Here is a 27,996-nt window from a genome sequence, read left to right as displayed (position 1 = left end):
ATGGATGAAATGGAGGAAGAGTTAAAATGCCCCGTCTGCGGGTCATTTTACCGGGAGCCCATCATCCTGCCGTGTTCGCACAACATTTGCCAGGCTTGTGCTCGGAATATCCTCGTCCAAACCCCCGAGGCTGAATCTCCACAGAGCAGTCGAGCCTCTGGGTCCGGGGTCTCCGACTATGACTATCTGGACTTAGATAAAATGAGTTTATACAGTGAGGCGGACAGTGGCTACGGTTCCTACGGGGGCTTCGTGAGTACACCGACCACCCCTTGCCAAAAATCACCCAACGGAGTGCGGGTTTTCCCCCCTACAGTCCCCCAGCCTCCTCACCCGCAGCATCTCCTACCGCAGCCCGGCTCCTTACCCCCGATTCCCCGCAACTCTTGCATCACTTGTCCGCAGTGTCACCGCAGCCTTATCCTGGACGAGCGGGGGCTCCGCGGTTTCCCCAAAAACAGAGTGCTGGAAGGCGTCGTGGACCGGTACCAGCAGAGCAAAGCGGCCGCCCTCAAGTGCCAGCTGTGCGAGAAGAGTCCGAAGGAGGCCATCGTGATGTGCGAGCAGTGCGACGTCTTCTACTGCGACCCGTGCCGCCTGAGGTGCCATCCTCCCCGCGGTCCCCTCGCCAAGCACCGCCTGGTTCCTCCGGCGCAGGGACGGATAAGCCGCCGTACGAGCCCCCGCAAGATCTCCACCTGTACAGAGCATGAACTGGAGAATCTAAGCATGTACTGTGTTCAGTGCAAGATGCCCGTATGTTATCAGTGTTTGGAGGAAGGCAAACACGGCACGCATGAAGTTAAAGCTCTGGGCGCAATGTGGAAACTGCATAAGGTACGTGCGTAAAATGACTAAATTGCAAGGAAATGCTGTGTTGCTGTGACTTCAAGTGTGTATGATCGATCGACTCTGCTGATCAACAAGTATATGCAGTGAATAATGTTTAGTGTCTAGTCAACCCCCCCGCTTACCATCCATTATTTCGGGGTAAAGGGTCATTTCAGGCTCTTTGGATTCATACTAAGGCCTATGTAAAGAGATGATGATGATGATATCAATCATTCTTCGAGTCAAAAGAAAGTGCGTACGTCTCCAAACTGGGGATTCCAGCGTCATTGGTGCGCAAAGCTGTCAAGATAGTCCCTTATTGAAATTCTGTCCACGAGTGAAAAACCAGCAGCAACCCCAAACTACCTGTGTCACATTGCTCTGTGCGTCCTCCCCCTTAAATGATTAACCTATAAGTTGAGCATAGATTTAGACCATTCTTCTCCTACATGCACCCCAGAGGTCATTGGTCAAGGCTCCTGTCGATGCTCTGCTTTAATAAGAGGCAGGAGGCATGGAGGAGTTGCTGTGCGGAGATGCTATTTTTATAATCTGAGTTTTTGTGGACGGGGAGGCATTTCAGAAGGCTTTATGACGGAGATTACCCTGTGGAGTTTATCTACACCTCTGCACCAGAAACACTCAGCCTCCACACTCCACTGGAGATGGAGGATCTGCAGGAGCTGGATATAGAACACAACACAGAGAGAGAGAGAGAGAGAGAGAGAGAGAGAGTTGCAGTGATGCTGTTTCCTGGTTTACATAAGAAAACCAAGTCATGGGTGCGTCCTAAATTTCTGCAAAGCAATCTCTCTCTCTCTCCCTCTCTCTCTCTCTCTCTCTCTCTCTCTCTCTCTCTCTCTCTGGAGCTCCAGCAGGCATCATCCTTTCACAGCTACAGATCATAATGAGTCAGCGCAGCACCATCTCACTCAGAAGATGGCCAATTGTAAAATACATCGAAAAATCACAGGGGGGGGGGTTAACAGTTCACTCACATCAATTTGTATCTGCTTCTCGGAAAGTTGCCGATTTCTCTCCGCTCCGTCTTTATTGGATCCAGTGTGGAAAAGGTGCGGGCTATTTTTAGAAACCAACCGGGGGTACCAGGAATATTGATGGTAGTACCCCAGCCAAATGCGCCGTTCTTGGTTTCCATGGCACCTGTTTCTTTCTGACCTGTCATCTGAAGCTGTCGCCCGCCGAGCCTTAACAGATGGCCCGGGGCTTGGAGCCACGCCTGGCCTCGAGCAAGCTTTCGGGAATTCAAGGCATTCCTTCCCAGAGCCGGCTGCAGGAAGGACGAGATGAGATGCTTTTCCATGTCTTTGCAATTATTCCACAACCGGCACAAGAATACATACACATGCTTAAATGCACTGATACACACACACACACACACACACACAATGGAGAGGCGGCGGTCAGGGTTGCACTGGCTGTCAAACTGAAATTGAATCTGGCCACTGATTTGTTTTGATAGAGAGAAGATTAGAAGTTCAATGCTCGACTTCAAGCATCACTAATTCAAGTTTGTTTGTTTGTCTGGCTATCAAATTGGTTGAGTGTGTGTGTGTGGGGGGGGGGGGGTTTGAGTGATCAAGTGGCACAGCTGGTACATATTTGATCCTCACACTTCTGAACATAGATTAGTGGTTCTTCACATCACAACATATTTCCCCTCTTTTCTGCTGTAGCCACACCTGATTGGCTGAATCATGTATTTTATGCCCTTAATCGAGAGTCGGTATCTCCCACATCTTGGTTGGCTAAACACACACTAAAAGTCAGCTCAGTCCATATCTATATTAGTATTTCCAGCATCTTGGCCGCACACAATCAAGTAAAGTCATAAACGATTGCTTTCTAGTTTGATTGAATTGAGATACACTAACAAAAAAACAAGCACAACAAAGATGCGGCGAGCCACAGACAGTCTTCTTCTGCGTCGGTTTGCTGTGCTTTCAGTCTTTGCACGGAGCTGCTACTCTCCGGAAACACGATACACACTTTGATGGCTGTGTTCATTTGCGTCTCAGACTGACAGCTGACAGTCATGTGTCCACTGTCTGTCCCGCGCATCTGGATGTTTCCATTGGTTTCTGTTTAAAGCGATGTTGGAGCTGTGTGTTCTTTGTTCCGTCATGCTACACTTGCTGCATTTCCATGTGATTTGTGAGCTGTAAACACGGCTGCGACTCCATTTGGTTCCATCTCCAACCCGGGATCTCCTTCATGGTTTTTTATCTGCGTGATCATGTGTTGAGGAGCTGTGCGCTTTTCAATCTTTGTTGAACATTCTCCCTTTATGGTGAAAGACTCTAACCACCTGCCGCCATAGCAACCAAATCCCTCGCGATGCTGTGCAGAGCAGAGGTCTCTTAGATATCAAACCCCCGTGAGGAATCCATCCCAGATGCTTTGCAGCATTTCGTGTGTGTGTGTGTGTCTGTGTGTGTGTGTGTGTGTGTGTGTGTGTGTGTGTGTGTGTGCGCGTCTGGCGTGCGTGCGTGTGTGTGCGTGTGTAGCTGCAGCTCAGTCCATGTGTAATAAAAACGAGTGCTGTTTCAGATCATTACTCCGACTCTTCATGCTCCTTCTATGCCATTTGCTCACATGTCATCTCAGCTTCTCTGCTGGTCTCCCAGGCAATAATCCACCGTGTCTCATCTCTTGTTGGACTGTGTGGCCGTGTCCAAACCGCGATGGTAATCAATTTCATGTCTCCAAAGTCAATTTCAGTCACAAAGGACAAGCGGATATTTAAGAAGTATGAAATGTGACTTGCGCCCGGGGTTTCTCATCTGCCATTTCAGATTTGTGTCAGAAGGTTTTATATGATGACAGAATGTCTCTTAATCTCTGTAAATCACATTAAGAGGAGTAAAGGGTAAAGCTCTCCGCAGTCAGGGCCCCCTTGTTTCTTAACAGAGGTCATAAGAGGTCAGGACAGATCCCAAATACTATCCAGGCCACGCCGTCGCCTCCGTGTATTTAGTGTCAGTTAAGACAGCAGAGGGATGCATGGCTGTGCAGGAAATAGGCAACAAATTTAAAGTCACACAAGATCTTAACCCAGATGAGCCTTTAAAATGTTGCCTTGAGCTTCGCATAACAGCAGAAGAAGAAGGTAACGGAAGTGAGCAATTTGGGGAATCCGCTCGTGTGTTTCCCTTTAATTCCACAGTGTGTAGGAGGCCTTAAGAATTCATCCCACAGAGGCACGTCTCACTCAAAGGTCCATGCTCTGCACGCTTTCCTCCAAGATCCCGCTAAAACGAGGATAATGAGGACAGACAGAGCAGGTGCCCCAGACCGATATCAGCAGTATCAGCATGGGAGGTTGTCACTGTCGGCAGCACAATAAGATGCTTTTCTTTTATTCGTTTTGGGGATAAAGCAGTGAGAAGACACCGCAGCCGTCTGAGCTCGCTGAGAATGTGGGGAAAGTCTGGAACAGTCAAGACGCTGGGCGGGATCTCTGTCCCTCTCTCCTCTTATGCTGCTGCCCGCTGAGATGAAATGGGATTCACCCACAGACTCACCCCCCGCTGTGTGTCTGCACACTGCTCAGGGCACTTAGAGGAAGACGAGCAGGAGCTGTCTGATACAGCAGATATATGAACCTTGTTTAATGAAGAGAGGAAGTCTGCCTCACACTCATTGTCTTGATATTACAATCCAAACACATTCATTATGGCAGGACAAAGACATTTTTTATCAGTAATTGTCTTAGACTCCGGTCAGTATTGAACCCTGCGCTTTATAAACACATGCCGGGCATCGCGTCTCTTTTTGTTTTAATCGATGATTGAGTTTTTGGTATTCAGAGTCACCGGTTGCCCTGATTCAATAAAAAAAAATGACCTCATTTGCTTTTCAGGGCAAAGGGGATTCACATTGTTCCCTCTTGTTTTTGTTACACGATGTAATATAGTTGGGATTATGTGTTCAACTGGTTCATGCCTGTTGGAGCTGCAAGATTTGTTCAATCAAATTAAATGAAATAGCGATTATTGCGTCGCATATTGGGATTGCGACTGAACTGATTCCATGCCAACAGTGAATGTATTCAAAATATAGACACGTTTAATGCTAATGGGTATTAAAATGCATCATATAAAGTTTGTTATATAAAGAGAGAGACATGGTAGCTTCTTGAACTCCATCCCTTGTGCAACCTTAACCTTTTGATTAAGGTTGGTCATTTCTGGCCAATCAGAACAGAGCAGGACAGCACTGTATGTTTATGTTTTCACTCTGTGTGCACAGTCGCGCTGCAGCATTTGAGAGTGTATCAGTATATTATGCCTTATTGGTCTTTAGTTCTGTGTTTTCCCCTTCATAACAAAGTGCTGTGCAACATCCTGATTACTAATTGCATCAGTAGTTCAGCATATTTTTCGAAGGAGACCTTTAGAAGATCATATACTGCAATTGTAGCTGTCAGGGGGAACCCTGGTGGTGATTGAAATCACGCTTTTAACCTTTGAATCAGTAGAATTGAATTTAATGATGGCGTAATATGAAAGGGTCACTCGTAGAGAGCAAACAGAGAATAATCACTCGCCTCTACAGCTCTGCAAAGCTTTTCATCCAACGTTTTTTGCGACAAATCAATCGGGTGCTGTTGCTCTGCAGGAACATCAAATCTTCAAGTTTATTGTCTCGGCTGTAAGGGATTCCGTACAGATAAAAGAAAGTGTTCAGGATTGTTGGAGACAGCAGATTTACTGATGGAGGGGAGGGGACGAGGTGGAGGACAAAGGCAGAACTGAGGTCTGCCCAGAATTAGATTTCACAGCAGGGGGGGCTGGATGTCTCAAAGCCATTTAGCGTGATGCTGATCCATTACGGGAGGTGATATGTACCCCTCCAGCTGCCATACAAAGACATTAGCTGTGTAAATGTTAATGAAAGAGGGAGATAAAAGGAAGGGAAATAAGAGGGAAAGTATGAGCCAGAGGGAAGAGAAAGAGAGACAGAGCAGGGCAGAGTGACGCAGAATGATTTATAGCTGCTGTAAATAATGGGGGTTTGACAAGACAGAATATTTCGAGTCCGCTCTCTGCATTTTTTGCCAATACAGGATATACTGGCTGATCGACATTTGTTGATGAAATGTTTTGTTTATCGTTCTTAAGGGCGGAACAGCAACCAAAAAAAATAAATATTTCAAGTACGGAGAAAGGAATGCCTTCAAATCTCAACAGGGCCAATGTTCCTCTGCGGCCAACTGAAGAAGAAATCTGCCTTGCACATAAAAGAGTTCCGACCCCAGGAATTAAAAAAAAAAAAGCAGTCAAATATTTGGGAGCTTTGCCGCGTTTTAAAATAGAATCTTTTACATCCCGCCAGTACAGTCAGCCTGCAGGAAGTGAGGATAGCTCTGCCAAAAGAATTGAGTTTCAAAAAGTTTGGACAGCAGATGATCAGGACTCACTGACCCTGTTTTCATCATCATCATCATCATCATCATCATCACCGTCTCCTCTCCCATTGTTGTCATTGTTTTTAATTAGGATCTCACAATCCTTTGATGAGGTTGTAGCAGCAGGGATCATCACCTGTATGTGTGTGAGTGTGTGTGTCTCCATCCTTCCAGGTGCTGAGAGACTGTTCTCTTGAGATTGCGAGAGATTTTAAAGAAGCGCTGATGTAATAGTAATAAGCACTCGTCTTGAAGTGGGCCCTCAGTGTTTCGTAGTGTGATTGATAAGTCATGAGCCTGCTCCAGCTTGAGACCTGATGTAGAAACCCTGTGTGCTGAATCCACGACAAACAGGCCACTTGATCGGGCTTCCCCTCGCTGCGTTAGGGTAGAGAGTCTCCAGCCTCACAATATCTCAAAATATAGGATAGTGCTTAATTGGCAATTAGGCGCAGCTGCAACTGCCTCAACACGACAGCAGCTCTGTTCACTGATGCTCTAACTGGCCACACTGGGCTTAAATGATTGAAAGTATTCTGCCTTACCTGTAAAGAAACACACAAAGTCCTTTTATATCAGTAGATGGCGTGAAAGAGGAAATATGAGACGCCAGACTGACCTGATGCGACCTTCGTGACAGTATTCTAGCCAATATCATTGGCTCTCTTTTGCCTACCTGTCACAATACTTTGTCAACAAACGTCACACTGTATATCAGGCGCATTCAAAGTGGACCAGCACACCGATTGCTTGATCCTGTGCCAAAAACACCAAATCCAGAGCGGACAGGAATAGATCCCTTCTGGCCCATTTTCTGCTACTCTGTCCCGTGCGTCTGTCAAATAAGGAGATGAAGAAACTGTGACATTTTCAAAGTCCTCATTATCAGTATTGGGGTTTCATCGCCTCTTGTGTGGATAGTTAATGACTTCCTCTGCATTATTGATGACGGCAGATATAACAGATGAATAATGCAGCAGCCACTTAGGTTGGGCCTGTGAACGATGGTTTCATACGGGATCTGGTTCAACGCGACGCAGCATCAAACTCTGGCTCCATACCTTTAGCTTTGCCATGCTGGGAGATGTAGGAACATGATTTTGAACAACAGAGTTCCCCTCAACAGTAATTATCATCAAAACGTCGGTTTAATAATTCAAACTGCGTTCTCTTAGGCCCGTTGCTCTGCGTGTAAACAAGGGTAACTTCTCATGTTGTCTGGTTTCTGATGCCTGAGATCAGGGCTACTCAAACTCTGACAGATGCCACATTTCCACAGCATCACAGGTCCAGTGAGGGTGGATTAAGCATCTGATAGAAAACTTACAAAGAATCCAGATCTGTGGTACAACAAAGGCATATTTCTCAGTCCTCTTATCGTTAAACTGATGGGATTGTTTTTATCAGCTGCAGTAAAATTCCTGCGATTGAAAAGTCACAATTTGACTGCTGCTTTGACTGAGGTCTGTAAAGAGTTGATGACGCGTATCTGACTCTTTTTTTTCTCTAGTTGTTGTAGCATTAGGCTGAAATTAAACCTTACTTTTAAGATCACCATTATCACACAGTGTCCCGAACCCATTAAGATAGTTTAAAGGCTAAAGTCATAAATTAAAACATGGGATTTTCAGATCATTTACATCAAACTTGATCACTGGTTTGTTTATTACTGAAACTTTAAATGTTTCGGGTTTTCAGGGTTCCTTAAAGGTTCATTCAATTAATAAGGCCAAGGAATCAACTTAACCCTAATGCTGCGGGGGAATGTAAACCTTTTGGAAAGTGGGTTACAGGAAGTGGAACCCCCCCCTCCCCCCCGTGCTGGCACTTTGTAGTTATATTTATTCGAATTAGAACAAAGAGGAGGACTCCGACGTGCTGCGTCTTCCTCCTTCCTCAATGTCCACTACCTGTTGGGAGCTTTAATCCAAATTGACGTCGACCCCTCTGTTGACACGCCGCGCTTCCCTGTGACAGATTGGCTCGTTCGCTCAACTGCAGGGAGGAAATGAAACACGCAGGACGGTCCTGGAGCTGCCGGTGAATTATTCATGGCGTTCCCACTCGGATTAATTACGGAGATGATTAGAACTCCCAAATAGCAGGGACATCCTCAGCCCCCACCACCACCACCACCACCCACCACCTTTGTGAATGCCAGAGTGGAGCTCATTACAGAGATTCCAGCATCCTCGTCGCCGCCCTAATGTCGCACAATGTTTTCTTTTTGATTTCTCCTGGAACAGGATGTGTTCTCAGCACCGGGGCCACCGTGACGCAGCATTGCATTGATGTACATGGAAAACTGTTGAGTTTAACCTGGAAAGCAAATCCCTTTCCTCTCCCTGAGGATCCGGCACGCGTGTCACGCAGAAGTCAATTACAAGAGCGTAAATCGTGCCGTGACATGAAATTCACTCCCGCTGAAAGAGGTGAAAATGCAAATATCCAAATGTGATGTGATGTAAATATCATGCAGGAGAAGTTACTCACTAATAGTTCTCATAAATCATAATCGGAAGTGAAGCTGTTACTGAATCGTTGCCGCTTCATTACTTGATCTCAAATCGTGAAGCTTTGGTGTCGACCCCATCGTGCTCCCGTTGAACAAAATCTGTTTTTCCATATGCCGACCCGCCGGCCATGGCTGTGTCGTCTTTACCGAGCGGGGCAGTCGCTGTGAGCTGTGCTCTGCTTTCCTCACACGCTCTGACCTGGTTTTAAGGACGGTGCACTGCGGAAAAACGCCTCCAGACAATCTAGTGCTTTTTTTTTTTCCTTTTTTATTTCATCAGCGTAGCAGCGAGACTCTGCTCTGCTCTGTCAGCGAACGCACGCTGACTGTTAACAAGGCAAGGCGAGGCAGGAGCTCCTGCACGTCCATCGCTGTGTCGTAGAGAGAGAGAGAGAGAGAGAGAGAGAGAGAGAGAAAGAGAGCAGAAATAAGAAAACGGTATCAGAAAGACAACGAACCCCAATGTAGGACAGCTGTGGACGTTTGATGTGGAGTGAGTCTGAGAGGACATTTTGGACGGCTTCGGAATGATTGACAGGATCTTAAAACAAAGGTGGCCGCTCTGTGATTCTAGGAAAATTGAGCTGATTGATTTCAAAGATCCAGAACGAGGCCCTGACATCTTTCAAAAATCAGAATGTCCTGGAGTGACATCATAAGATCATCATATCGTGTAATTGTGACATTTTGAACATGAATATAATTGACACCTTAGGTTAATATCATCATATCCTCCCTCTCAAAACAAGACATGTCTTCTTCTAAAATGCATTAAATAGAAATGTGCCACCTGTGAGCTTTGAGTGCTAAAATGTGTCACCCCACTTTGAAAAGAACAAAGGAATTAAAGCTTTTAATGCCATCACTCTCAGTTTGATTGCAAGGACTTTTAAACACAGACAACTAAATCCATCTTTATGTTTTACTAATGCAGTTAAAGGTTTGTTTACATTTTTAGTTTACGCCAGCACATCAGGATGTCGCCTATATAGGAAATTCTGACAAATTCTTCTCCTTAAGACGGAATTTGTCCATCCGGTTCCATGGAATGTGTTTCGCGTCATCCCGTCAACAGACTCACAAACATTCCCATCACAACTTCGCATTCGGCGGTTGGCGCCTTGGGACGTGGAAATATGAGTCCCAAGTTAGCGAAGAGGAAGTTTCTTGAAGTCCTACGCAAATCTGGAACGTTTACATTTAGTCTTTGCTCAGCTGTTGGCGCTTCAGCCTCGTCCCCCAATGGCGCGGGAGAGTCGTGTTAGGCAGCAGCTGTCACAGTTTCCCAAACGTTGAGGTCAAAGGCCAGCGTTGGCCCCCGGCAGACGGATTCCGATGCGAGCTGCCTACTTCAGATGCCAGGGGCTTGGTTGACACAGAGGAGCGGGCGGTGTACTGGTTTGTTTTCACAGGGGGGTTTTCACTGTATCAGCTGGTCAGTGGTTTCATTCCTCACCTCCGGAACTAAAGTGATTTCATTTTTGAAGGCCACATAAAGACCAATACCCTCATTTTCCTCCCAGAAGACAATGTGCTTCCCTACTTGGCCATTGTCCAGTGCGCTCAACCAAACCAGCTTCCCACAGGGTGAGGCAGCGGAGGTCAGACTGTGTCCTCTCACTCCGTCACCTCCCCGTTCACACAACCTCCATGGACACTCGAGCAGCCAGTCTCCGCTCCCGACTATCCAAACAGGAGCGTTTGGACAGCAAAGGCATTTCCTGTTATGTGCACTGTGCTCCTCTCATGTCCAGTGGGTACGATCCCCACAATAAAACTACACAACACTACAACCAGCACTCGTAAATCATCGCAGTCAAACTTTGAAGCGACAAGAATGAATGTGTATTGTAAATTCAGGGGTGGAAACTCGAAAGCAGCATTTTTTGGGGAGGCAGTCATGAAAGAGAAGCTTTGTTTTTCGATTGACCAACACACATTTTTAACTTCATCCAAAAGTTCATCCATCATTCAGTGAGGCAGCATTCCTGCAGACCTCCCAAAAACTCCATTCAGTTTGCTCACATGATGCTACAACATAGATTAATACATGTATATTTTTATATGGTGGGCTAATTGTCACCATTTCAAAAGAGTAGGTGAGTGTAGGTTATATTCTCGTATTTGCTTTATATCCCAAATCTTTCTCCACAACTGAGAGAGAGAACACGAGACATGAGCGATCAATTATCCCCTTGTGGTACATGGTGGTATTGTCTTAAAGCTTTTTTCCCAAATCTCCATCAGTAGGAGGCGCTACAGAGGCACACTTTTCTCAGATCTCTCAGTTTATGGATCTCTGTCAAAATGTTATGAGGATTCCAGCTAGTTCAGCAGAAACAGTCACATCCAGTAGATTTACAAGATCACTGAAGTGCCTGAAGGTTACGATGAGCTCGACTCTGGTTTTTGTTGCTGCTGTGGGTGGAAGTTGAGATCTTCCGTCATCCAACTATCTCATTTTTACCGCTGTTAATATTGTGAAGCTGAAAAATACGTGACTGAACTGTAGACCCTCTCTGCTCTCCACAGGGTCAGCTGTCCCAGGCACTCAACGGCCTGTCAGACCGAGCCTCTGAGGCCAAGGAGTTCCTGGTCCAGCTCAGAAACATGGTGCAACACATCCAGGTACTGCACACACACACACACACACACACACACACACACACACGTACAAAATCCTTAATTAAGGTTAAAAGCACTAATAACACAGCAAACGATTCAAATTCAGATTTCTGCAGGAGTAGAAGCAAAATATTATGACGAAGAAAGCGTTACCACAGCTACGTTCCGCTTTTTAGACTCTGTTGGTTGTGTACAGTGTAGTGTGTGTGTGTGTGTGTGTGTGTGTGTGTGACAGGTGGAAAATGGGTCTGCTTTGATTGACAAAACACCCACGCCTGGCTGAAACCTCGTTCGAGCTCCGCGACAGCCCCACTCAAAGTGAAGCTTGGTTTTTGTGCAGTGCCTTTACATGTTTCTGTCTGCGTGGATCAAAGCTTGTTTGTGAGGTGCAATGCAGCAGGTTTACACACGTTCAACTGAGAATTAGATCAGACTACATTTGAGGTAATAGTTGGTAAGACCGTCAGTTCAATGTAGGTTTAATTCATCTTTTTGAAGGCGTCAGTGATGGAAACGTCTCTAAATGTTCTCCCAGCACTCTGCAGATCCCATTGATGGATTGTTTTTTGCTCAAAAAGCTCAAAAATGATCCCTACAGAATATATTTAGAAAGTAAATATGGACTGTACATCATGAGCGGAGCGCGAGGAAGTGCCGAACACTAATAGATGCAATTAAATTGAATGAAAGTGATGTGTTGCTATAGAAACTAGAATCTCTCCGCCACAGTAGGTTTACAGTAGGAACTGTATGTGCTGAACGTTTTGATTTAGGTTCAGTTGTGTCACATGGACTGAGGTACAACACATGAACTGATGGCAAAGCTGTGATCTCAGCAACGGGATTAGATTAGGACATTAGGATTTCACTCACCCAGTGTGTGTTTCCCCCCCCCCCCCCCCCCGTGCAGGAGAACGGAGTGGAGTTCGAGGCCTGTTTGGTGGCGCAGTGTGACGCCCTCATCGACGCCCTGAACCGCCGAAAGGCTCAGCTGCTGTCTCGGGTCAACAAAGAGCACGAGCACAAACTGAAGGTGAGAGAACGTGACCGGACGGAGCCCTGAGCCGCCGCGTGTCACACAAACTCTAAAAGCCATCGGTGCACCAATGAGGAGATTCTGTTTTTCAACCCCCTCCCCCCCGGCAAAGTTGCGGTTTTGACAGAAAACAGATGTGACAGCTTGTTCTCTGTGATGGATTTACTACCTCATGCAAGCTGCAAGTGTCTGCAAGTTGCGTTTTATTTCGGAGGGAAGTGATAAGAAAACAATGGCTGACTGACGGGTAAGACATCAACCTAAACATGTGTGGTGTGCTTTAAAAAGCATCAGCTGTACTATGCAAAGTGTGTTATCTGTGGTTCAATAGGCTAAAACACGCCAAACTACCAGTATGGAGACGTGAGTGGTTTCCGGTGTCATTTTGAATCATTTCAGCCATTATCTCACAGCGTCTGGATCATTTTCGCTCCTCAGCTTTGAGATTCAGTAAGAGAAGCGCAAAGGTTTGACGTTTTGAAGGTGTTAGTAAAAATAAAGGTGGATTTGTGAGAAATTCCAAGTGATGCCAATGTTTTCCAATGAGGGATTTTCCAACACAACGAAGACAGATGTAGCTGAGACAAGAGGAGGAGGAGTAGGAGGAGGAGGAGGAGGAGGAAGCAGAGATACATTTTGCTGTACAGCATCCAATTTCACGCTTGGATGGTCTGTAGAATCAAGGTTTCACACACGTAGGTGGCGAGAAACACAGACTGTGTATGGCGACGTGTGAGCATACTCATACAAAGGCACACACACACACACACACACACACACACACGTTCTCCTTTGCTGAAATGTTCAATGCAAAATCTGTTCTGCTAATGATAGATGTGTGTTGGTGAGGGGCAGAGAGACATTAGACATGTTCACACCTTTCAGATAGAAATTCTAGCACAGATCTGATCTGGCAGCCACATTGTGTCATTTACTGAATGTTAACGAAAGACGCACACACACACACACACACACGCACACACACACACACACACGTCCAATATTTTTCTTGTTTTCTATCTCCGTCTTCTCACTTCTTCCATCACAGTTGGCAGACTTTGGAGGTGGCGGAGCAAGGAAAAGCCTTTCATTTGTCATGTCTGTGCTTCTCATTCTACATACGTGCCTTGCGGGCAGTGTGGCTCACTTTAAGGGGACGTTGAAGACAGAAGAGGGGGAAGGGAAGAAACAACGGAGGCATGGTTTGTCTCCCCGTTGTGTCCTGGTAATTGGAGCCCTTGTGAAAGGAGCAGTGGATGGGACGCTTTCTCCTCCATTAGCACTTGGATTAGCGGCACAGGTCACTCTGCAGGTGGGATAGCATGGGACACAGTTTTCAGCCCTTCAGATTTGGAGATATTTGCATTTACAACGCGAGTGTTTGCGCAAATCACAATGCCAGCTATGCATTTTATAGGCATCCAATGAAGAACCTAATGAAGCGCCCTGATGAATCTTGCTGATGCAGACACATTCAACTCCCCCTTTGTTTGAGGAGAGACTGTAAATGGAGCAGAAAAACACAAAATAGATTAAAAACTCATTTAATCCGAGGCTGGCATCTCCTCCAGAGCCGCTTATGTCCCGCCCGTCCTCACCGTTGACACCAAAAGCCAGGTCACCATGGCGACTGGACGTGTTGTTCGAAGGTGTGCGACAGACATGTCAGTTTCGACGGCTCAAAATAATTTCCATTCAGTAAATGAAGTATTTAATGTGCATGGTTTAGGTACAAACGGCTGACTGGGGACTTTCTATCTGCTTGAAATGTTTAATGTGTTTTTCTGTTGATTGAAGTTGATTCACTTCTGCTCTTCTTTGCTGGATCAACAATCTGCACACTGAGTGACAACAAGGTTCTTTTGGTTGCTTTTAGTCAGGCCTGAGCCGCTCACTCGCATCGTGCTTGGTAGTCGTGTCTAAGCGAGTGTGTAGCTAGGTTTACGTGTTCGCATTGGTGGTCGTCCTTTTACTTTGTAGTTTAGTAAATCTTTCATCACTGCCTGGGAGAAGAACAGATCAGATGTTATATCCTCCATTTGTATGTAACTGAAACATTAAAGCCCACCAGTGCTGTAAGTTATGGAACGTTTCAAACTCAGGCCGTCTCTCTCTTCTCTCGGCCCCTTTCACTGCATTTCACTCTGGAGATCCTGACTAATTTATGCAGCGCAGAGCCTCAGCAGAGCACCGAGGAGGGGTTCTTCACAAGGCTGATTAGAGCCGTACAAAGCGCACTGGAAACTACGTCGGCCCGTGTCTTCTTCCCACCCGCTGAGATTTCCGTCCCCGGGATGCTCTGCCCTGGTCGCTAGATGAACACAGACACACCGAGGCTATTTTTGTTTTCACTCTGTGGTGATCGACTGCGTGTGTGTGTGTGTGTGTGTGTGTGTTTGTGTGTGTGTGTGTGTGTGTGTGTGTGTGGCGGTTCTAGCTGTTGACTCCTTGTCCTGCTCCGGGGGATCCCTGCTCCCCAGGGGGCCTTTGATGCTCAGCTCCCCACTTTCCTGCACTGCAACACGAGGAAAAGATCGGACCCTATGGCGGTTGATAGAAATAAAAAGAGAGCAAGTCGAATGAACGCCACAATCAGATCATTATCAGCATTCATCAACATTGGCCTAAAAGTGGCACCTGTCGCTCGCTCGGCCCGTCGCTGAAGCGTGAAACATGCAGACCGCCTTTTCCTCTTTCACGTTTCCCTTCTCTCCGCCTCCTTTCTTCTCCTGCCCATCCTTTTCAACTCTCCTCCTCTTTCGCTGCGCGTCAGTGGCGTCATATCAGCTTCCCTCTTGTCAAAATGTGATGTATTTTCGGCTGCTCGTGCCGCTGTAAAGGACGACAGGGTTGGGACACTGCAGCCACTTGATCTTACCAGGCCAGAAATGCTGCAGTGGCCTAATAATTACAGCATACAACCAGATAGAGGGAAGCAATTACAAACAAGCCGCAAGTCCAAAATAGACACTCCTGACTCTGTTGAGGAGTCAAATCTTTCAAACTCAGTCAGCGCTGAGTGTTTGTGCACCCAAATTCATCGACTTAAAGCATATAAATCTCTCAATTACTTTAAACTAAAGTCGTTCTAGTGACCACGTGTCAGCAGTTCCCTTTATAACAACAGTAGTAACCTATTTTAATGACTAAAGACTAAACTTCTCATCCGAGTCCTGGAATGAAGTGTGTGAAGACTGACAAAGAAGATGTTTACTTGTGCATGTGTGCGTGCTTGTGTGTGTGTGAGCGTGTGAGCGTGTGTCAGCACTCCGAGCACCACTCCTGTATTGTTTTGGCCTTGGGAGTGTTTCAGCCAGTGCTTGTTGTTGGTGTGGCTGTGTGTGATGAAGTGCTTAATCACGGTGACAGCCTCAAAGTGTATGTCGGAGAAGAGGAGCGAGGAAGAGGAAGATGTTGTTGTTGAGCTCCGTTCATAACCGACACTGCAGAAAATGTGGCCCATTTACATAGCCAGCAGTCTGTGTGTGTGTGTGTGTGTGTGTGTGTGTGTTCATCTCCATCCATTTCTTCCAAATCTCTTCCCAAGCCTCTAAATCCTCCCCACTACCCACCCACCTCGAGCTGCAGTCCCATCCCTCTTGTCTTGCGTTAAGAGGAATGAATCTTCCTGGCGCTGATTATCTCACGATCATCTGGCATCAGAGTGAGATTTGGCATTCCGCATCGAAGCAGATTTTGGGACTGGAGCTCTGACAGAAGCTGCGCAGTGATTGGATCGTGTGGAGAGAAAGGAGTGAAAAGAGCAAAAACACACTCTGGCACCTGCATCTCTGTCAACACGTCTTGTTGTTTGTATGACTGTGGCCGGTGTGCAGAGGAGGAGCGGAGACTCTTGCTTGTCAAATAGGAAGCGACGGCGGTGAGAAACTCCTCCTGGATCCCAGCCAGGCCACTGCAGGGGTTGTGGATGTTCCGGCCCGCAGAAATATAAACTCCTGGCTCATCAATGCTGGAGTTGGATCTCTGCTCACAGTGTAAGATAAGAGGTTAAACACCTGAGAGAGCAGGAGGATTAGAAGGTGATCAGCTCTCTCTCTCTGTAGGGCTGCAATACTTACTGGCCTATATTGTTATTGTGGTCATTCTGGCATTGTGTTAGAGAGCAGAAAGGTGTGTTATTTCCTTCCAAACTGTGGTGGAACAGTCACATGTTTTGGTTTCTTTCAGGTGCCCAAGTACAAGCAAATGTTGACATGTAAACTCACAGGTGATTTGTTTATCAGAGTTTTTGCATCCTGTCAGGCTGCAGAATGTTGTGGGTAAAGAAGGAGGAGGAGGAGGAGGAGGAGGAGGGAGAGGATGGCTCAAGAATCCAGCCGAGCAAACGTCAGGAGCTTGACACTGAATTTGTCTAATTGACTCCTTTACCTTCAGGGGAGGGTAAGAAAATCAAACGCCGCATTTTCAAGAGTCTCTGGTTCGTCGGGTGGCTCCATTTCTGGAAAGATGAAGTCATCTAGGTTTCCATGGAGATATGATGGTGATTTCTTTTTTTTCGTTTTGTCCAAAGATACCACACCAGTGCAATGTCCGCCGCGCTTAAAACAACGAGAAAAAGGCATTCGAAAAATTCACCATCAACCATTTTAACTCTTCAGGGTAAACGCCACACACATCTGGACTCAAGTCAAGTTGGTGACGTTTCAGCAAAACAGTGACGGAGTAAGATTTGCATTCCTGAAGCCTTCACGAATCAGTCAAAATCATACTCCACTCGGTAACGGCAACGGCCTCTCCTGCGGCAAATCCTATTTGCTCTTTAATTATCCTACTGCATCTGTGAAAGCTGATAGATTAGAGCCTAATTACAGAAGGCGTTACAGTGAGTTGTATATCAGCTGTGCATTACCTGCACGCTCGCTCAGTCAATCATCTTCACACTGACAGGCTGTGAACAGCTGCAGAGAGAGGATTTTCCTTTTTCATTCAGCCTTGGAGCCCTTTTTTGAGCCGACGAAGTTACTGTTACCTAGCAACCCCCAAGTCCAGCATCTCCTGATTCAGACTGTGGGAGGGGAAAAAGGACTCTGTGGACATCAGCGGCGTCAGTAATGGAAGGGGGGGGGGAATCTCCCAAATCTCTGTCCTGGAGTTGTTTAATGGTAAATGGAGGGTATTTATGTAGCACTTTATTAGCCAGAGCGCTTTTACATGTACCTTACATTCCCCCCATTCATACACACACTCCCTCCCCCCGGAATCAAACCAGGAAGCTTCCAGTCCCATCCAATCAAACTATGACCATAAAACTGTGATCTTTATTTTATTTGTTTATTTATTCTCCTCTCCTCTGAACTAATTAACAATCAATATGGTGTGTGTGTGTGTATGTGTGTATAGTTTATTAATAATTTGTAAAAGGTTGTAGTTTAGGGCAGCGGACAGATTTTTTCTCCTCCGTCGCTGTGATCCTGTCATCCCGTCTGATCTTCCGGAACATTCTCACGCTCGCGGGCCAGTCATGCTGACGATTCTCCTCGCAGCCTCGCGTGTGTGAAAACAAAATGTCACTTTCTCTCTGCTATCGTCAGTAACCTCCTCTCCCTCCTCTTCCTCCTCCCGTCCCAGTCTGTTCAAGTCTGAAGGGGCGAAACGGCTCAGTCAATGTGACAAACCGCCTTGTGGTCTTCCCACTCTTCCTCCATTCATCCCTCTCTCCTCTTTGCCTCCCTGTCCCCTTCCTGTCCCCTTTGTCTCTCTCCTCCCCCTGTCTTGCATCTTCTGTACCACTTGCAAACTTCGCTTGGTCTCTGTGCGTTTCCTTCCCGCTGCTCTCCACAATGATTACCGGGCTTCCAAAGGCTTATGATTACTGTGTGATTATCTTCATTTAAGTGAAGGTTTGCCTTGATTGTTCTTTGTGATGTAAAGGCGTCAGACGTGCATAACTTAATTCCCTCCACAGCTCACTTCCTCTACGATCAACAAGTGCAATACTGAAAAATACAAAATAGGAAAAATTGCCTCAAGGAAGATGAGGAATGAGTTTATGTAGAGCTTGGAAATAAGGACGTACCAGTGTTTCAATTGTCCTTATGTACTCATTTGTCTTCTTCGTCTTTTGTCTTTCTCTTGACTTTTTGGTCCCTTTTTCTGCCTTCTGTTCCTAGGTGGTGCGGGATCAGATCTCCCACTGCACCGTGAAGCTGCGTCAGACCACCGGGCTGATGGAGTACTGCCTGGAGGTCATCAAGGAGAATGACCCCAGTGGTTTCCTGCAGGTCAGACACATGATAGAAAAGTGTATTTCTTCAAATCAGCTGATCTCTAAGGCCTCTGCATTAAGATCGACATTATTTTGAATAAGCTGCAGAGTAGGATCACTAGCCAGCATCAGTTTCGTGTAACTAGGATGTCACACTGGTGCTGGACATGTTAGTAGGATGTTGTTGAGTATTTAGTTACATCCTTTTTCTGATTCTCTTATTGTTGTTATTGTTGAGTAACAGCATGAGATGTAACTCTAAATGTCCAAAATTCCTCCCAGATCTCCGACGCTTTGATCCGAAGGGTCCACATGACAGAGAGCCAGTGGGGGAAGGGAACCCTCACCCCCAGGATGACCAGTGACTTTGACCTCACTCTGGACAGTGGGCCGCTGCTGCAGACCATCCACCAGCTGGACTTTGTTCAGATGAAAGGTAAAGGAGTGTACCAGCACCACAGGGGGCTTATAGGAGGGTAGAGAGGAAGAACGAGACAAGCAACAACAGCACGGTAGCAGGGGCGAGTTTCAAGCCCCCTGGAGAGCTAATATCCGCTCTGCTGAAGTGCTCTTTAGCAAGACAGCAAAAGCCTATTAAGAGAATTCTCCTTTGGTGATCGCGATCAAAGCTAAGCACAACAAAACATCACATAAAAGGTGTTTAATGTGGGATGCCGACTTGTTTACAGAGAGTTTAGTACTTTCAGTTTTATGTGTGTGAAAAACCAAAAGCCTTGAGTTTGAAGCTGCAACAAAGACACCTTTGTTCCTTTCATAGTTTAAAATGAATGAATTTTTCTGGTAAACATAGAAACTAAAGAAATTATTTGAGTGGCCATTTTGTTTACGGGAATCTGATTACCTTTAATTTTGTCTTTGGAACAAGCAACATTTTTAATACAGCAGCAACTAAAATCACAGCCGCCTTCAGATGAGCCTGCATAGCCATCAGTCTTAAGGGCCCTGTTCCAAAATAAACATCCCCCTTTGATTACAGTTGTGTCATGTGATGCATATTTGTTGCTTTCAATCAAATCAGCACAGATTAATACAATCAGTCTGGAGCCAGGCAATAAGAACTAAAGTTACAATCAAATTCTTGCCCATCATACACCGTGTTCAGGGATGAAGGCCCAAAGCGTATCCTGAACACCCTGGCGTGTTCGGTCCAGTACCGCTGAATGGAGGAACTTCCTGTTGTCATGTTGACTGCAGTGTGTATGTGTGTATCCCCCTCACTGAGAAAGGTGTGATAATATATTCACATCTTGTGTTGATGTCCATGAGTCATGAGACTTGAGGATGAAGGTGTTATGAATTCATAAACACATACATATTATGTGCATGTGTGAGCCTCTTTTCATATCTCGCTGGGCTGTGATTTGGCCCTGGTTTCTCCTCCCCAGTCCCAGCTGCTCCCATGCTCCAGTTGGAGGAATGCTGCACTCAGAATAACAGCGCCACATTGTCATGGAAACAACCGCCGCTCTCTACCATCGCTGTGGAAGGATACATCTTGGAGCTGGACGATGGCAACGGGGGGCCGTTCAGGGTGAGTATTCTTTTCCCAGTCAGGCTACAGGTCTTCTGTTGTTTGGGATTCATTTGTCCAAGGTAACATGAGTTTTCCTTGTTAAATTCAGAAAAATGGGAATCAGTGTTCGATGTACACTGAGCTCAGAAATGTAAATGTGAAAATGATGAGCACTCAGAGTCATAGCTCACCTTTACAGAACACTAGCCCCTCTCTGGTCGGGCTCCAGGGGAATGTGAAAGAAAAGAAGCATTGTTGGTCAAAATCCCGACAGCCGCATTGCCCGGCTCTGATAAGCAAGGGGGTCACGTGACGCGCGGTGGCCGTGACTGTAGAATGACACGTGAACGCAGCTGTCACCTGGGATGATCAAACAGGAAGTGTGATCGGGGTGGAGGGGTGAAAGGGTAATCCATCCTGCCCGGACCCTCCCCAGTTACCCACAAACTGGGGGCCCCTGCTTTGTTCTAACAGCAACTAATTCCTCCTGAACAAAAGTCTCTTTACAAAGCTGGAGGGTATCTGTGTCAGCCATGTAAACCTGTTTGCAGCAGGTGCCTGCGTTGGCCCATTGACTCTCCTCTCTGGGTTCATTCTTCTCTTTCACTCTCTTTATACTGACGCTGAACTGCAGGAGAAGCTTGAGTTGAAGCTTTGTATCCTTGACATATATCCTCCTTCCTCTTTATTTTGATCAAAGTCGCTCCTCTTCTTTCCTGAGCTGGAAACAAATGAATCCCGCTGTTTATTTTTAGGAAAACTGTTATGTTACCTCGGAGACATAGCAGGCTCGGTGCACAGAGGAACGGCGGAAAAATAGGACATTTACTGCTAAATATGCAAACAATGGGAAAAAGGCTGATTTTCTGTTTTGTGAGTGCAGATTAAATATCTGTTTCCATGCAGTGAGAGGGAATATGCTGCATGATTCCCCTTTTTCCCATTCATGAAGCACAGGAGCTCCGTCCATGTCAGTCAAAAGGCATCACTGCGTAGTTCCCTCTCACTCTTCTCTCGGATTGTTGAAGTGAACACAGGCATCTCATTTTTGCTCTAAAATAAAGTTTGTCCATTTCTCCACCCAGCTGGTGCTTCATAATCCAAGAGGATTCACAGTGTTTTGACGGATAATATTCCGAGATCACACATGCTCAACAGAGACTGAGACGCTGAGACCTATCACACCAAGATGAGTGTGAGGAAAACATAAGCAACGTAGATCTAACAATGGCTCATTCCCTCTGAAGCCCTCACAAGACTCCACAGGCTGTTAAGAAGAAATGGAAAAAAGATTGATCCCTTTCTGTCTGTTCAAGTAACTCACATAAAAGCCACAACTTCATAGAAGCAACACATCTGAACAAAAGAGGAAGATGCTTGTGAGATCAGTTCCTTTAAGTTTACGTTGTCGGCTAGGCTGAAACATAAACGTGGAAGGAACTGAAGTAGGATTCTAATTACTTCGTGATACAAACTCAGAGCATCAGCCAAGTGTAACGTGAATGCCCCAGCAGCTGCTTGCCTCTGATTTAAATTGGGCAAAGCAGACAGTGACCTCTGTCATTTTCCTCTCTGATGTCGTGTCGCCAAAGCCAGCTGGCCATCGCAGACCGTCGGAGCCCGTGGCTGTAATTTTCAGTATGGGCCTGGCCTCCGCGCTTTTGGCTTAATTACAGCTGCCGCAGCATAGGGCGATCATTTACACACGAGCTGCAACACATTCAACAACTGTATCCGCTAACTGCTAATTGGTAGGCAGGCGACGCCCAAATTGTCATGTGGCGGCAGCAGCCTTACATTTGGTGGCATTCACAGTGATGCGGATACAAACTCAATATGAATAAGTGTATAATCAGAACAGGCATGTGTCTCAGAATAAGAAACATATGGAGTATGACTGCTATATTACTGATTCATCTATAGAGTATTTTATTATTATGAGTCGATATGTTGTGTGTAGCTTCTACAGTTTTAAGTCTGTGTTTAAGGAAAGGAACTCTTAAGGGACTGGACTTGCTGGTAAAGGCTTGAAGAGACCTGGATGACTGAGAACCTTCACAGACATCTGAAGTGTGTGTGTGTGTGTGTTTGTAAGGTGACAGATCCCAGCCGCGAGTGTGTGCTGCACTTAAATGTCTTTGATGTCATGTCCGTGTCCGATGCGTTGCAAATTGCGGGGGAAGTTGTCTCTTCCTCTGCCGCTCTATGACTCACAGAGACTCACCAACGCAGTGCCACGCTGAGCCTGGAGAGAGTTGTGTCCCCGTGTCTATTTATACTGAGCAGCGTGGGCCGCCTCACGCACACAGCTTTAGAAGTCACACTTATTACACTGGCCGCCAAATCCAGATGGGAGACGCCTTGCCTGGATTTAAGGAGAGGCGCTGTCTATTTAGTGTCATGATCACAAACCCAACGTGATGGATGTGTGACAGGAAGTGTCGTGTGTCTTTGCAGGAAGTCTACGTGGGGTCGGAGACCATCTGCACGGTGGACGGGCTCCACTTCAACAGCACGTACAAGGCCAGAGTGAAGGCTTTCAACGCCAGTGGAGTGGGCCAGTACAGCAAGACGCTGATCATGCAGACCTCTGAGAGTACGTGACGCTTCAAACACACCTCCTTCCAGTTGTGTCGCCGCATATCCTAAAGGGAGAAAACACCCTTAAACAGAATTAAGGTGTTTTAATCCACGGTTCGCCCAAAGCGAGAATTCAAGTGCCAGAACTGAAGCACACATTATCTATCTCTTATTTGCTTTTACAGAAAATGCTAAATATTATGATATCTACATGAATGACATACTGTGCATTAGATGAATCTCAATTGTGGCTGTTTCATGATATAGATTTGAAATTGTATGTCGTTTTCACATAAGAAGAGTCTTGGATTATGTGGCAGAACATGAACATGGAGGAGATATTGACGTAATCCAGTCGCATTCCTCTTATAATCCAGCAGAGGGCAGTAATAACTCTCCTACACTCTCGGCTCAATCCTCTTCCACTTTTTTTTGATATAGAGGTTTTACACTCATCACAGAACTGTTGACTGAACTCTGTAAGAACTTGACCCCTGCCAGACTAAAGCTGTGCACCTTCAAACAGGCGATTTCTTAGGAATGTGGGGAGAGTTTTTCTCTAAATTCATTGGTGTGCAAATTCAGTTTGAGCTGTTTAAATTAAATACATAGAATAAGTTAGTTTGTGTATAATCCACCCATGTGCTTGCTTTCCCATTACAACCTTCCAATATGGCATTAAGGGTTTACAAGTTGTAACTTACAGCTTCGCTAATAGTTCATAAATTATTTAACTATGTTAGATATAGATTGAGCCATCAATTAGGTTGCCAGGTTGTGAAACTCGACTGTGTATTTCGTAATTTATCATGTTAGCAACTGTAAATGTTCATGATTAAATCGTTTTTACAGATTTTGGAAGGTGAGTGGTGATGAAGTAAAGAGATAAAAACAAAAGTAATTGAATGACGCTAAAGAAGGATTTTTTATAACCTGGCAACACAAAGACTGTTTATTTGATCGCCTATTCCTGATGTCTATTATTGACTTATTTCACATTTGTTTATCAAGCGATAAGTTACAACTAATAAACCATTTATACAGTATATTTTATTGGGAAATGGTACCTTTAAGTGTTGTTCTGCAGAAACAGGGAAGCTTGTGATCAGACGTCCTCTGACCTTTTTTACTTTGACATTTTAGTGTTTTTGCAGAGTTGTGATACGGGGACACAGGGATCGTGTGAGCTTTATTTCCCTCTGGAGAGGAGGGAATGCTTCTTCCTCAGTAAACCAAACGCTTGGTCAGAAGGAGGGTGGGAGGGGTGTGGGGGGACAGGCGATTGAAAGCCTTTCTCTTTGTTTTCATGCCTGTTATGTTTTGAAGTCTCCCTGTCTGCCTCACAGTCTGTTTCTTAGGAGCGCCTTGATTTACCCGGACACTGACACTCTCTCTGTCTCTCTCTCTCACTTTGTGTGGGAGATCTTCTGCTCTGTGCTCGTTTAACCTCCGAGCTGAACCAGCTTCCCTGATCAAACCTGCTCTCTGCCCTCTCCGCCACCCTCCCCCTCCCCTCTGCGCTGTCTGCTCCACCGCTTCAATCCGCTCTCTCCCTCTTTCTCCTAATTTCTCCTCCTCTACCCCATCCATTTCACATTTCAGCTGGACTCCCTCCATGTGATATGCAATCTATAGGCACAGGTATGGACGGCTCTCATTGCTGACTGACTCCACCGCTCTGATCCCCTCTTGTCCATTGCCTGTTTCATCAGCGCAGTGTTCCTTTAAGGCAGTCGGTGGGCTGTTTGCTACTCTGTGGGCTGCACATATTAAGCTTTCACTACAGGATTCTAATCATCGACTTTGCTTATTTCCTTGGGGAAATATAGCCCTGTAATGAAACTGTACTACATACAGTAGTGACACAATGAAAGCCTGGACATGTGAGTCCACTGGAGCCCATACAAACGTTAAACTCCCACCTTTTCATAGAATAGTGGTTACGGTATGATACCTTCCAAACCTGGGTCAAGTAATATTTGTAAGTAATATTTAGCATTTGTTTTAATCAGCTTGGAATGCAGCGAAATAGCTTTTGCAATCAAATTCATGTTTAACAGCCTTCTTCGCCTTTTCATCGTTTTGGATATTTAACATTTGTATACATTCTCAGAATACACGTCGGAGCTTTATGTGGAGCAGACATTGATCAAACCTAGTGTCGCTCCTTGTAACTTGTGTGATCATGAAAATGCTGGAATTTGCAGGGTTTTCCAGGCCTCGATCAAATTTCATTTAAAGTCTTGGAAAATTCTTGGAGATATTTCATAAGGATTTCAATCTTGACAACCCGATTTTAAGCCTGAGAAGTGAAACAGTTGAGACGCTTTTATGTCCTCGAAATCCACTTAGCACAGATTCTTGGAACGGAACAAGTTTAGTCTACAGTGTCGTAGTATGTGTAACTTCTTTATGCTTTATACTATGAGACAAGTGATGGAACAGTGGAGGGAAGTTTGGGGGATTTAAGCCCATTCCTGTAGAGGGCAGTCAGCAACTCACTGTGTGTGTTATGTAATCTGGTATTCCAGGCACATTAAAAGAAATACTCAGAATTATTTGCACAGTATTTGACCCAGGTGTGGTATTTCCCATAGATATTTAAGTTACCTCTGTAGTATAATGCTAAGATTTGTAGTTAATCATATCTGTAATAGTCAACCATCATCATCATTTTATCATTTTATCTTTCATTAGAGTTATATTACAGTGTAACATCGCCTCATTTAACCTTCATCGTCTAGCTTCACCTTTGTAAGTCATGTTGTACCATGACATCATGGATACTAAACAGCGGTATATGTCCGTGTGAATGTGTGTGTGTGTGTGTGCAGTTGCCTGGTTCACCTTTGACCCGGCCTCCGCCCACCCGGATATCATCTTGTCCAACGACAACCTGACCGTGACGTGCAACAGCTACGACGACAGGGTGGTCATGGGAAACTCGGCGTTCTCCCGCGGCGTACACTACTGGGAAATGACCGTCGATCGCTATGACAACCACCCGGACCCGGCCTTTGGGATCGCACGGGGCGACGTCCTGAAGGATGTGATGCTGGGGAAGGACGACAAGGCCTGGGCCATGTATGTGGACAACAACCGCTCCTGGTTCATGCACAACAACTCACACACCAACAGGTGATGGCATGTCTGGAAAAATCTGTTGGGAAATCAAATTCATCGTCATCATCACCCTGCATAAGTAGATTTCATGAGCAAAGATGGAAAATGGAGACTAATTTACAAGAATCTCACACATCTTATAGGTTATAATTTAGAGTTTCTTCTTCTCTGACTGCGCAGGACGGACGGTGGCATCAGTAAAGGAGCTACAATAGGTGTGCTGCTGGACTTTACGCGCAGGATCGTCATCTTCCTCCTCAACGATGAGCAGCAGGGTCCGGTGGCATTCGAAGCCATCGAGGGCCTCTATTACCCTGCGATCAGCCTCAACCGAAACGTCCAGGTGCGTCCTAGCTGAGGCCGTGCAAGTCAAGCTAAAGATCATTTAAATTTGAAAACAAAACAGGAAACATTTAAATTCACTGTACTTAATCAAATACATACATGCACAGAGGATCATGGAGTGTGTGACACATTTTCAGCCACAAATAAATGACCAATACACTAATTCACTTTCTGGACCACAAGAGACATTTCTGACCAATAAATTATAATATCATAAAAAGCTGCACATTAGAAAGCACTGATTATATTTGAAAACAGAAAACAGAAATCTGACCGGCTGATGTAGTAAACAGTGAAGCCTTTGTTCTGTCAGGCTGCAGTGTCAGCAAGCATACACACAGTATGTCCCTACACGCTCCAGTGGGGGGCGCTGTTCCATTAGCAACCACCATCTGTCTCTCCCTTCATAAGGAAGAGTGCAAAAACCTACCTTCTCAAAATCAACAAAATGTTTCATTTATTGATAATTGATATGATTTGATGATTAATTTTCAACGAACAAATAAGAAGAAAATGGTGTCAAAATTCAAAAAACAGGATTGGAAAGCAGTTTGTAGCTTTTTTCCTAATTTACTGACAGAGACAAACGGCGGATTGAGACAAAATCAGTTTGATGATTTGTGCTTCGCTTTATCTTTGCTTAGTCAAAAGCACGTAGAGACGATAGCTCAACAGCTCCACCTGCAGGCACAAAAATCAATCCAACGTGTTTCCTCTGCAGGTGACTCTGCACACCGGCCTACCCATCCCTGATTTCTACACCCCCGGGGAGGCCGATCCCACCAGCTCCGTGTGCTGAAGACCCACCTCCAATTTGGGGAAAACCTCATCCATGCCAGTCAATAACTAACTCTGATCCCCTCCCACCCCTCACTAGTATAACGGGCCCATCCACTGCTGAGCCATGCCTTGATCATGCATAAACCTTGGACACGTGGACCATCTGCAGGACGGTCAAACCAGACTGAGCTGTGACGAAATCCTCTTAACCAAACCGGTGACGGACTCTGAATGTGATTTCTAAAAAAATTATGTAAAGACGAAGCAACCACGATACACACACACACACACACACGCGGATATTATTCTTCATTCTGGTTCTCCTCTCTTTAACACATTCTTCTGTATATTAACTCTTAATTTTCCTGCCATTGTGTTTGTGATCACCAGGGGGAGTGTGAGAGGTTGCGTGTGATTCGAGTGTGTTTGTGCGCGAGCTGCAATGATCCCTGGATGAGAGCAAGAGCCCGACTACGATGTGTCACCGTCATGTTCGCGTTAGTGTAAATGAGAGGCTTTTCTATTAGCGGCTACGCTTGTGTGAACCCTCCGTACTCGACTGTAAAATAAAATAAAGCCTCCGTGTGTACAAGCGACTGAGGCCAGGCCTTTACAAAGCCTTTCAAATGTATCATACGGTTGTTGACACGAGTTAGACTGGTGCGAAGATCTGTGTTTGAAGGTTGTTATGGTGACAGTGATTAACAGTAGTGGTCTGAAGGTGCTACTGGCTTAGTTATGGCTCTTTTGCTGTAGGTGACTGAATCATGGTAGTTTTGTAATATTGTTATTGAAATGATCTACGGCAGAGGTGTGTATAGCTAAATAAGTTATTGATGTTCACAGTTTTTCCAAGATAATTCATGATTGTTCCTTTATTTGATGTATAGTTATTTAAGAAAGAAACGGAACCTTTGTATGTCGCTTTAAAGAATAGTTTAGATATTTCTCACTAATGAGCACAAGCATT

The 27,996-nt window shown here is 45.5% G+C and overlaps 1 protein-coding gene across 10 annotated transcripts; it reads left to right on the top strand.

Moving 5' to 3' along the window:
* trim9 (tripartite motif containing 9) lies at positions 1 to 27,284 on the top strand. 10 transcript variants are annotated; one of them, XM_076157606.1, is made up of 11 exons: positions 1 to 837; positions 11,310 to 11,405; positions 12,313 to 12,435; positions 18,570 to 18,680; positions 18,947 to 19,100; positions 20,071 to 20,216; positions 22,656 to 22,794; positions 24,381 to 24,419; positions 25,613 to 25,916; positions 26,082 to 26,244; positions 26,968 to 27,284. In XM_076157606.1, exons 1-11 carry the CDS (start codon positions 1 to 3, stop codon positions 27,043 to 27,045), a joined length of 2,190 nt encoding a protein of 729 aa, XP_076013721.1. In that variant the 3' UTR covers positions 27,046 to 27,284. The 10 variants fall into 10 exon arrangements, with proteins under 10 accessions (XP_076013721.1, XP_076013723.1, XP_076013726.1 ...); XM_076157608.1 differs by lacking the exon at positions 24,381 to 24,419 and having other exon boundaries at positions 12,316 to 12,435; positions 20,059 to 20,216; XM_076157611.1 differs by lacking the exon at positions 24,381 to 24,419 and having other exon boundaries at positions 25,613 to 25,862.
* The last annotated feature ends 712 nt before the right edge of the window (positions 27,285 to 27,996 follow it).

The sequence above is a fragment of the Genypterus blacodes genome, unplaced genomic scaffold, assembly GCF_046128005.1.
Source record: "Genypterus blacodes isolate CSIRO-AG114 ecotype Tasmania unplaced genomic scaffold, CSIRO-AGI_Gbla_v1 ptg000073l_1, whole genome shotgun sequence".
NCBI classification, from domain to species: domain Eukaryota; kingdom Metazoa; phylum Chordata; class Actinopteri; order Ophidiiformes; family Ophidiidae; genus Genypterus; species Genypterus blacodes.
Note: the sequence above shows the minus strand (reverse complement) of the source record. Positions and strands in the feature narration are given on the sequence as shown.

Excerpts from the sequence above, each read along its gene's own strand:
- trim9 (XM_076157606.1), top strand. The coding sequence starts at position 1 with ATGGATGAAATGGAGGAAGAGTTAAAATGCCCCGTCTGCGGGTCATTT. Across the intron at positions 25,917-26,081 it reads AACAACTCACACACCAACAG|GACGGACGGTGGCATCAGTA; the intron begins GTGATGGCATGT and ends CTGACTGCGCAG. Across the intron at positions 26,245-26,967 it reads GCCTCAACCGAAACGTCCAG|GTGACTCTGCACACCGGCCT; the intron begins GTGCGTCCTAGC and ends TTTCCTCTGCAG.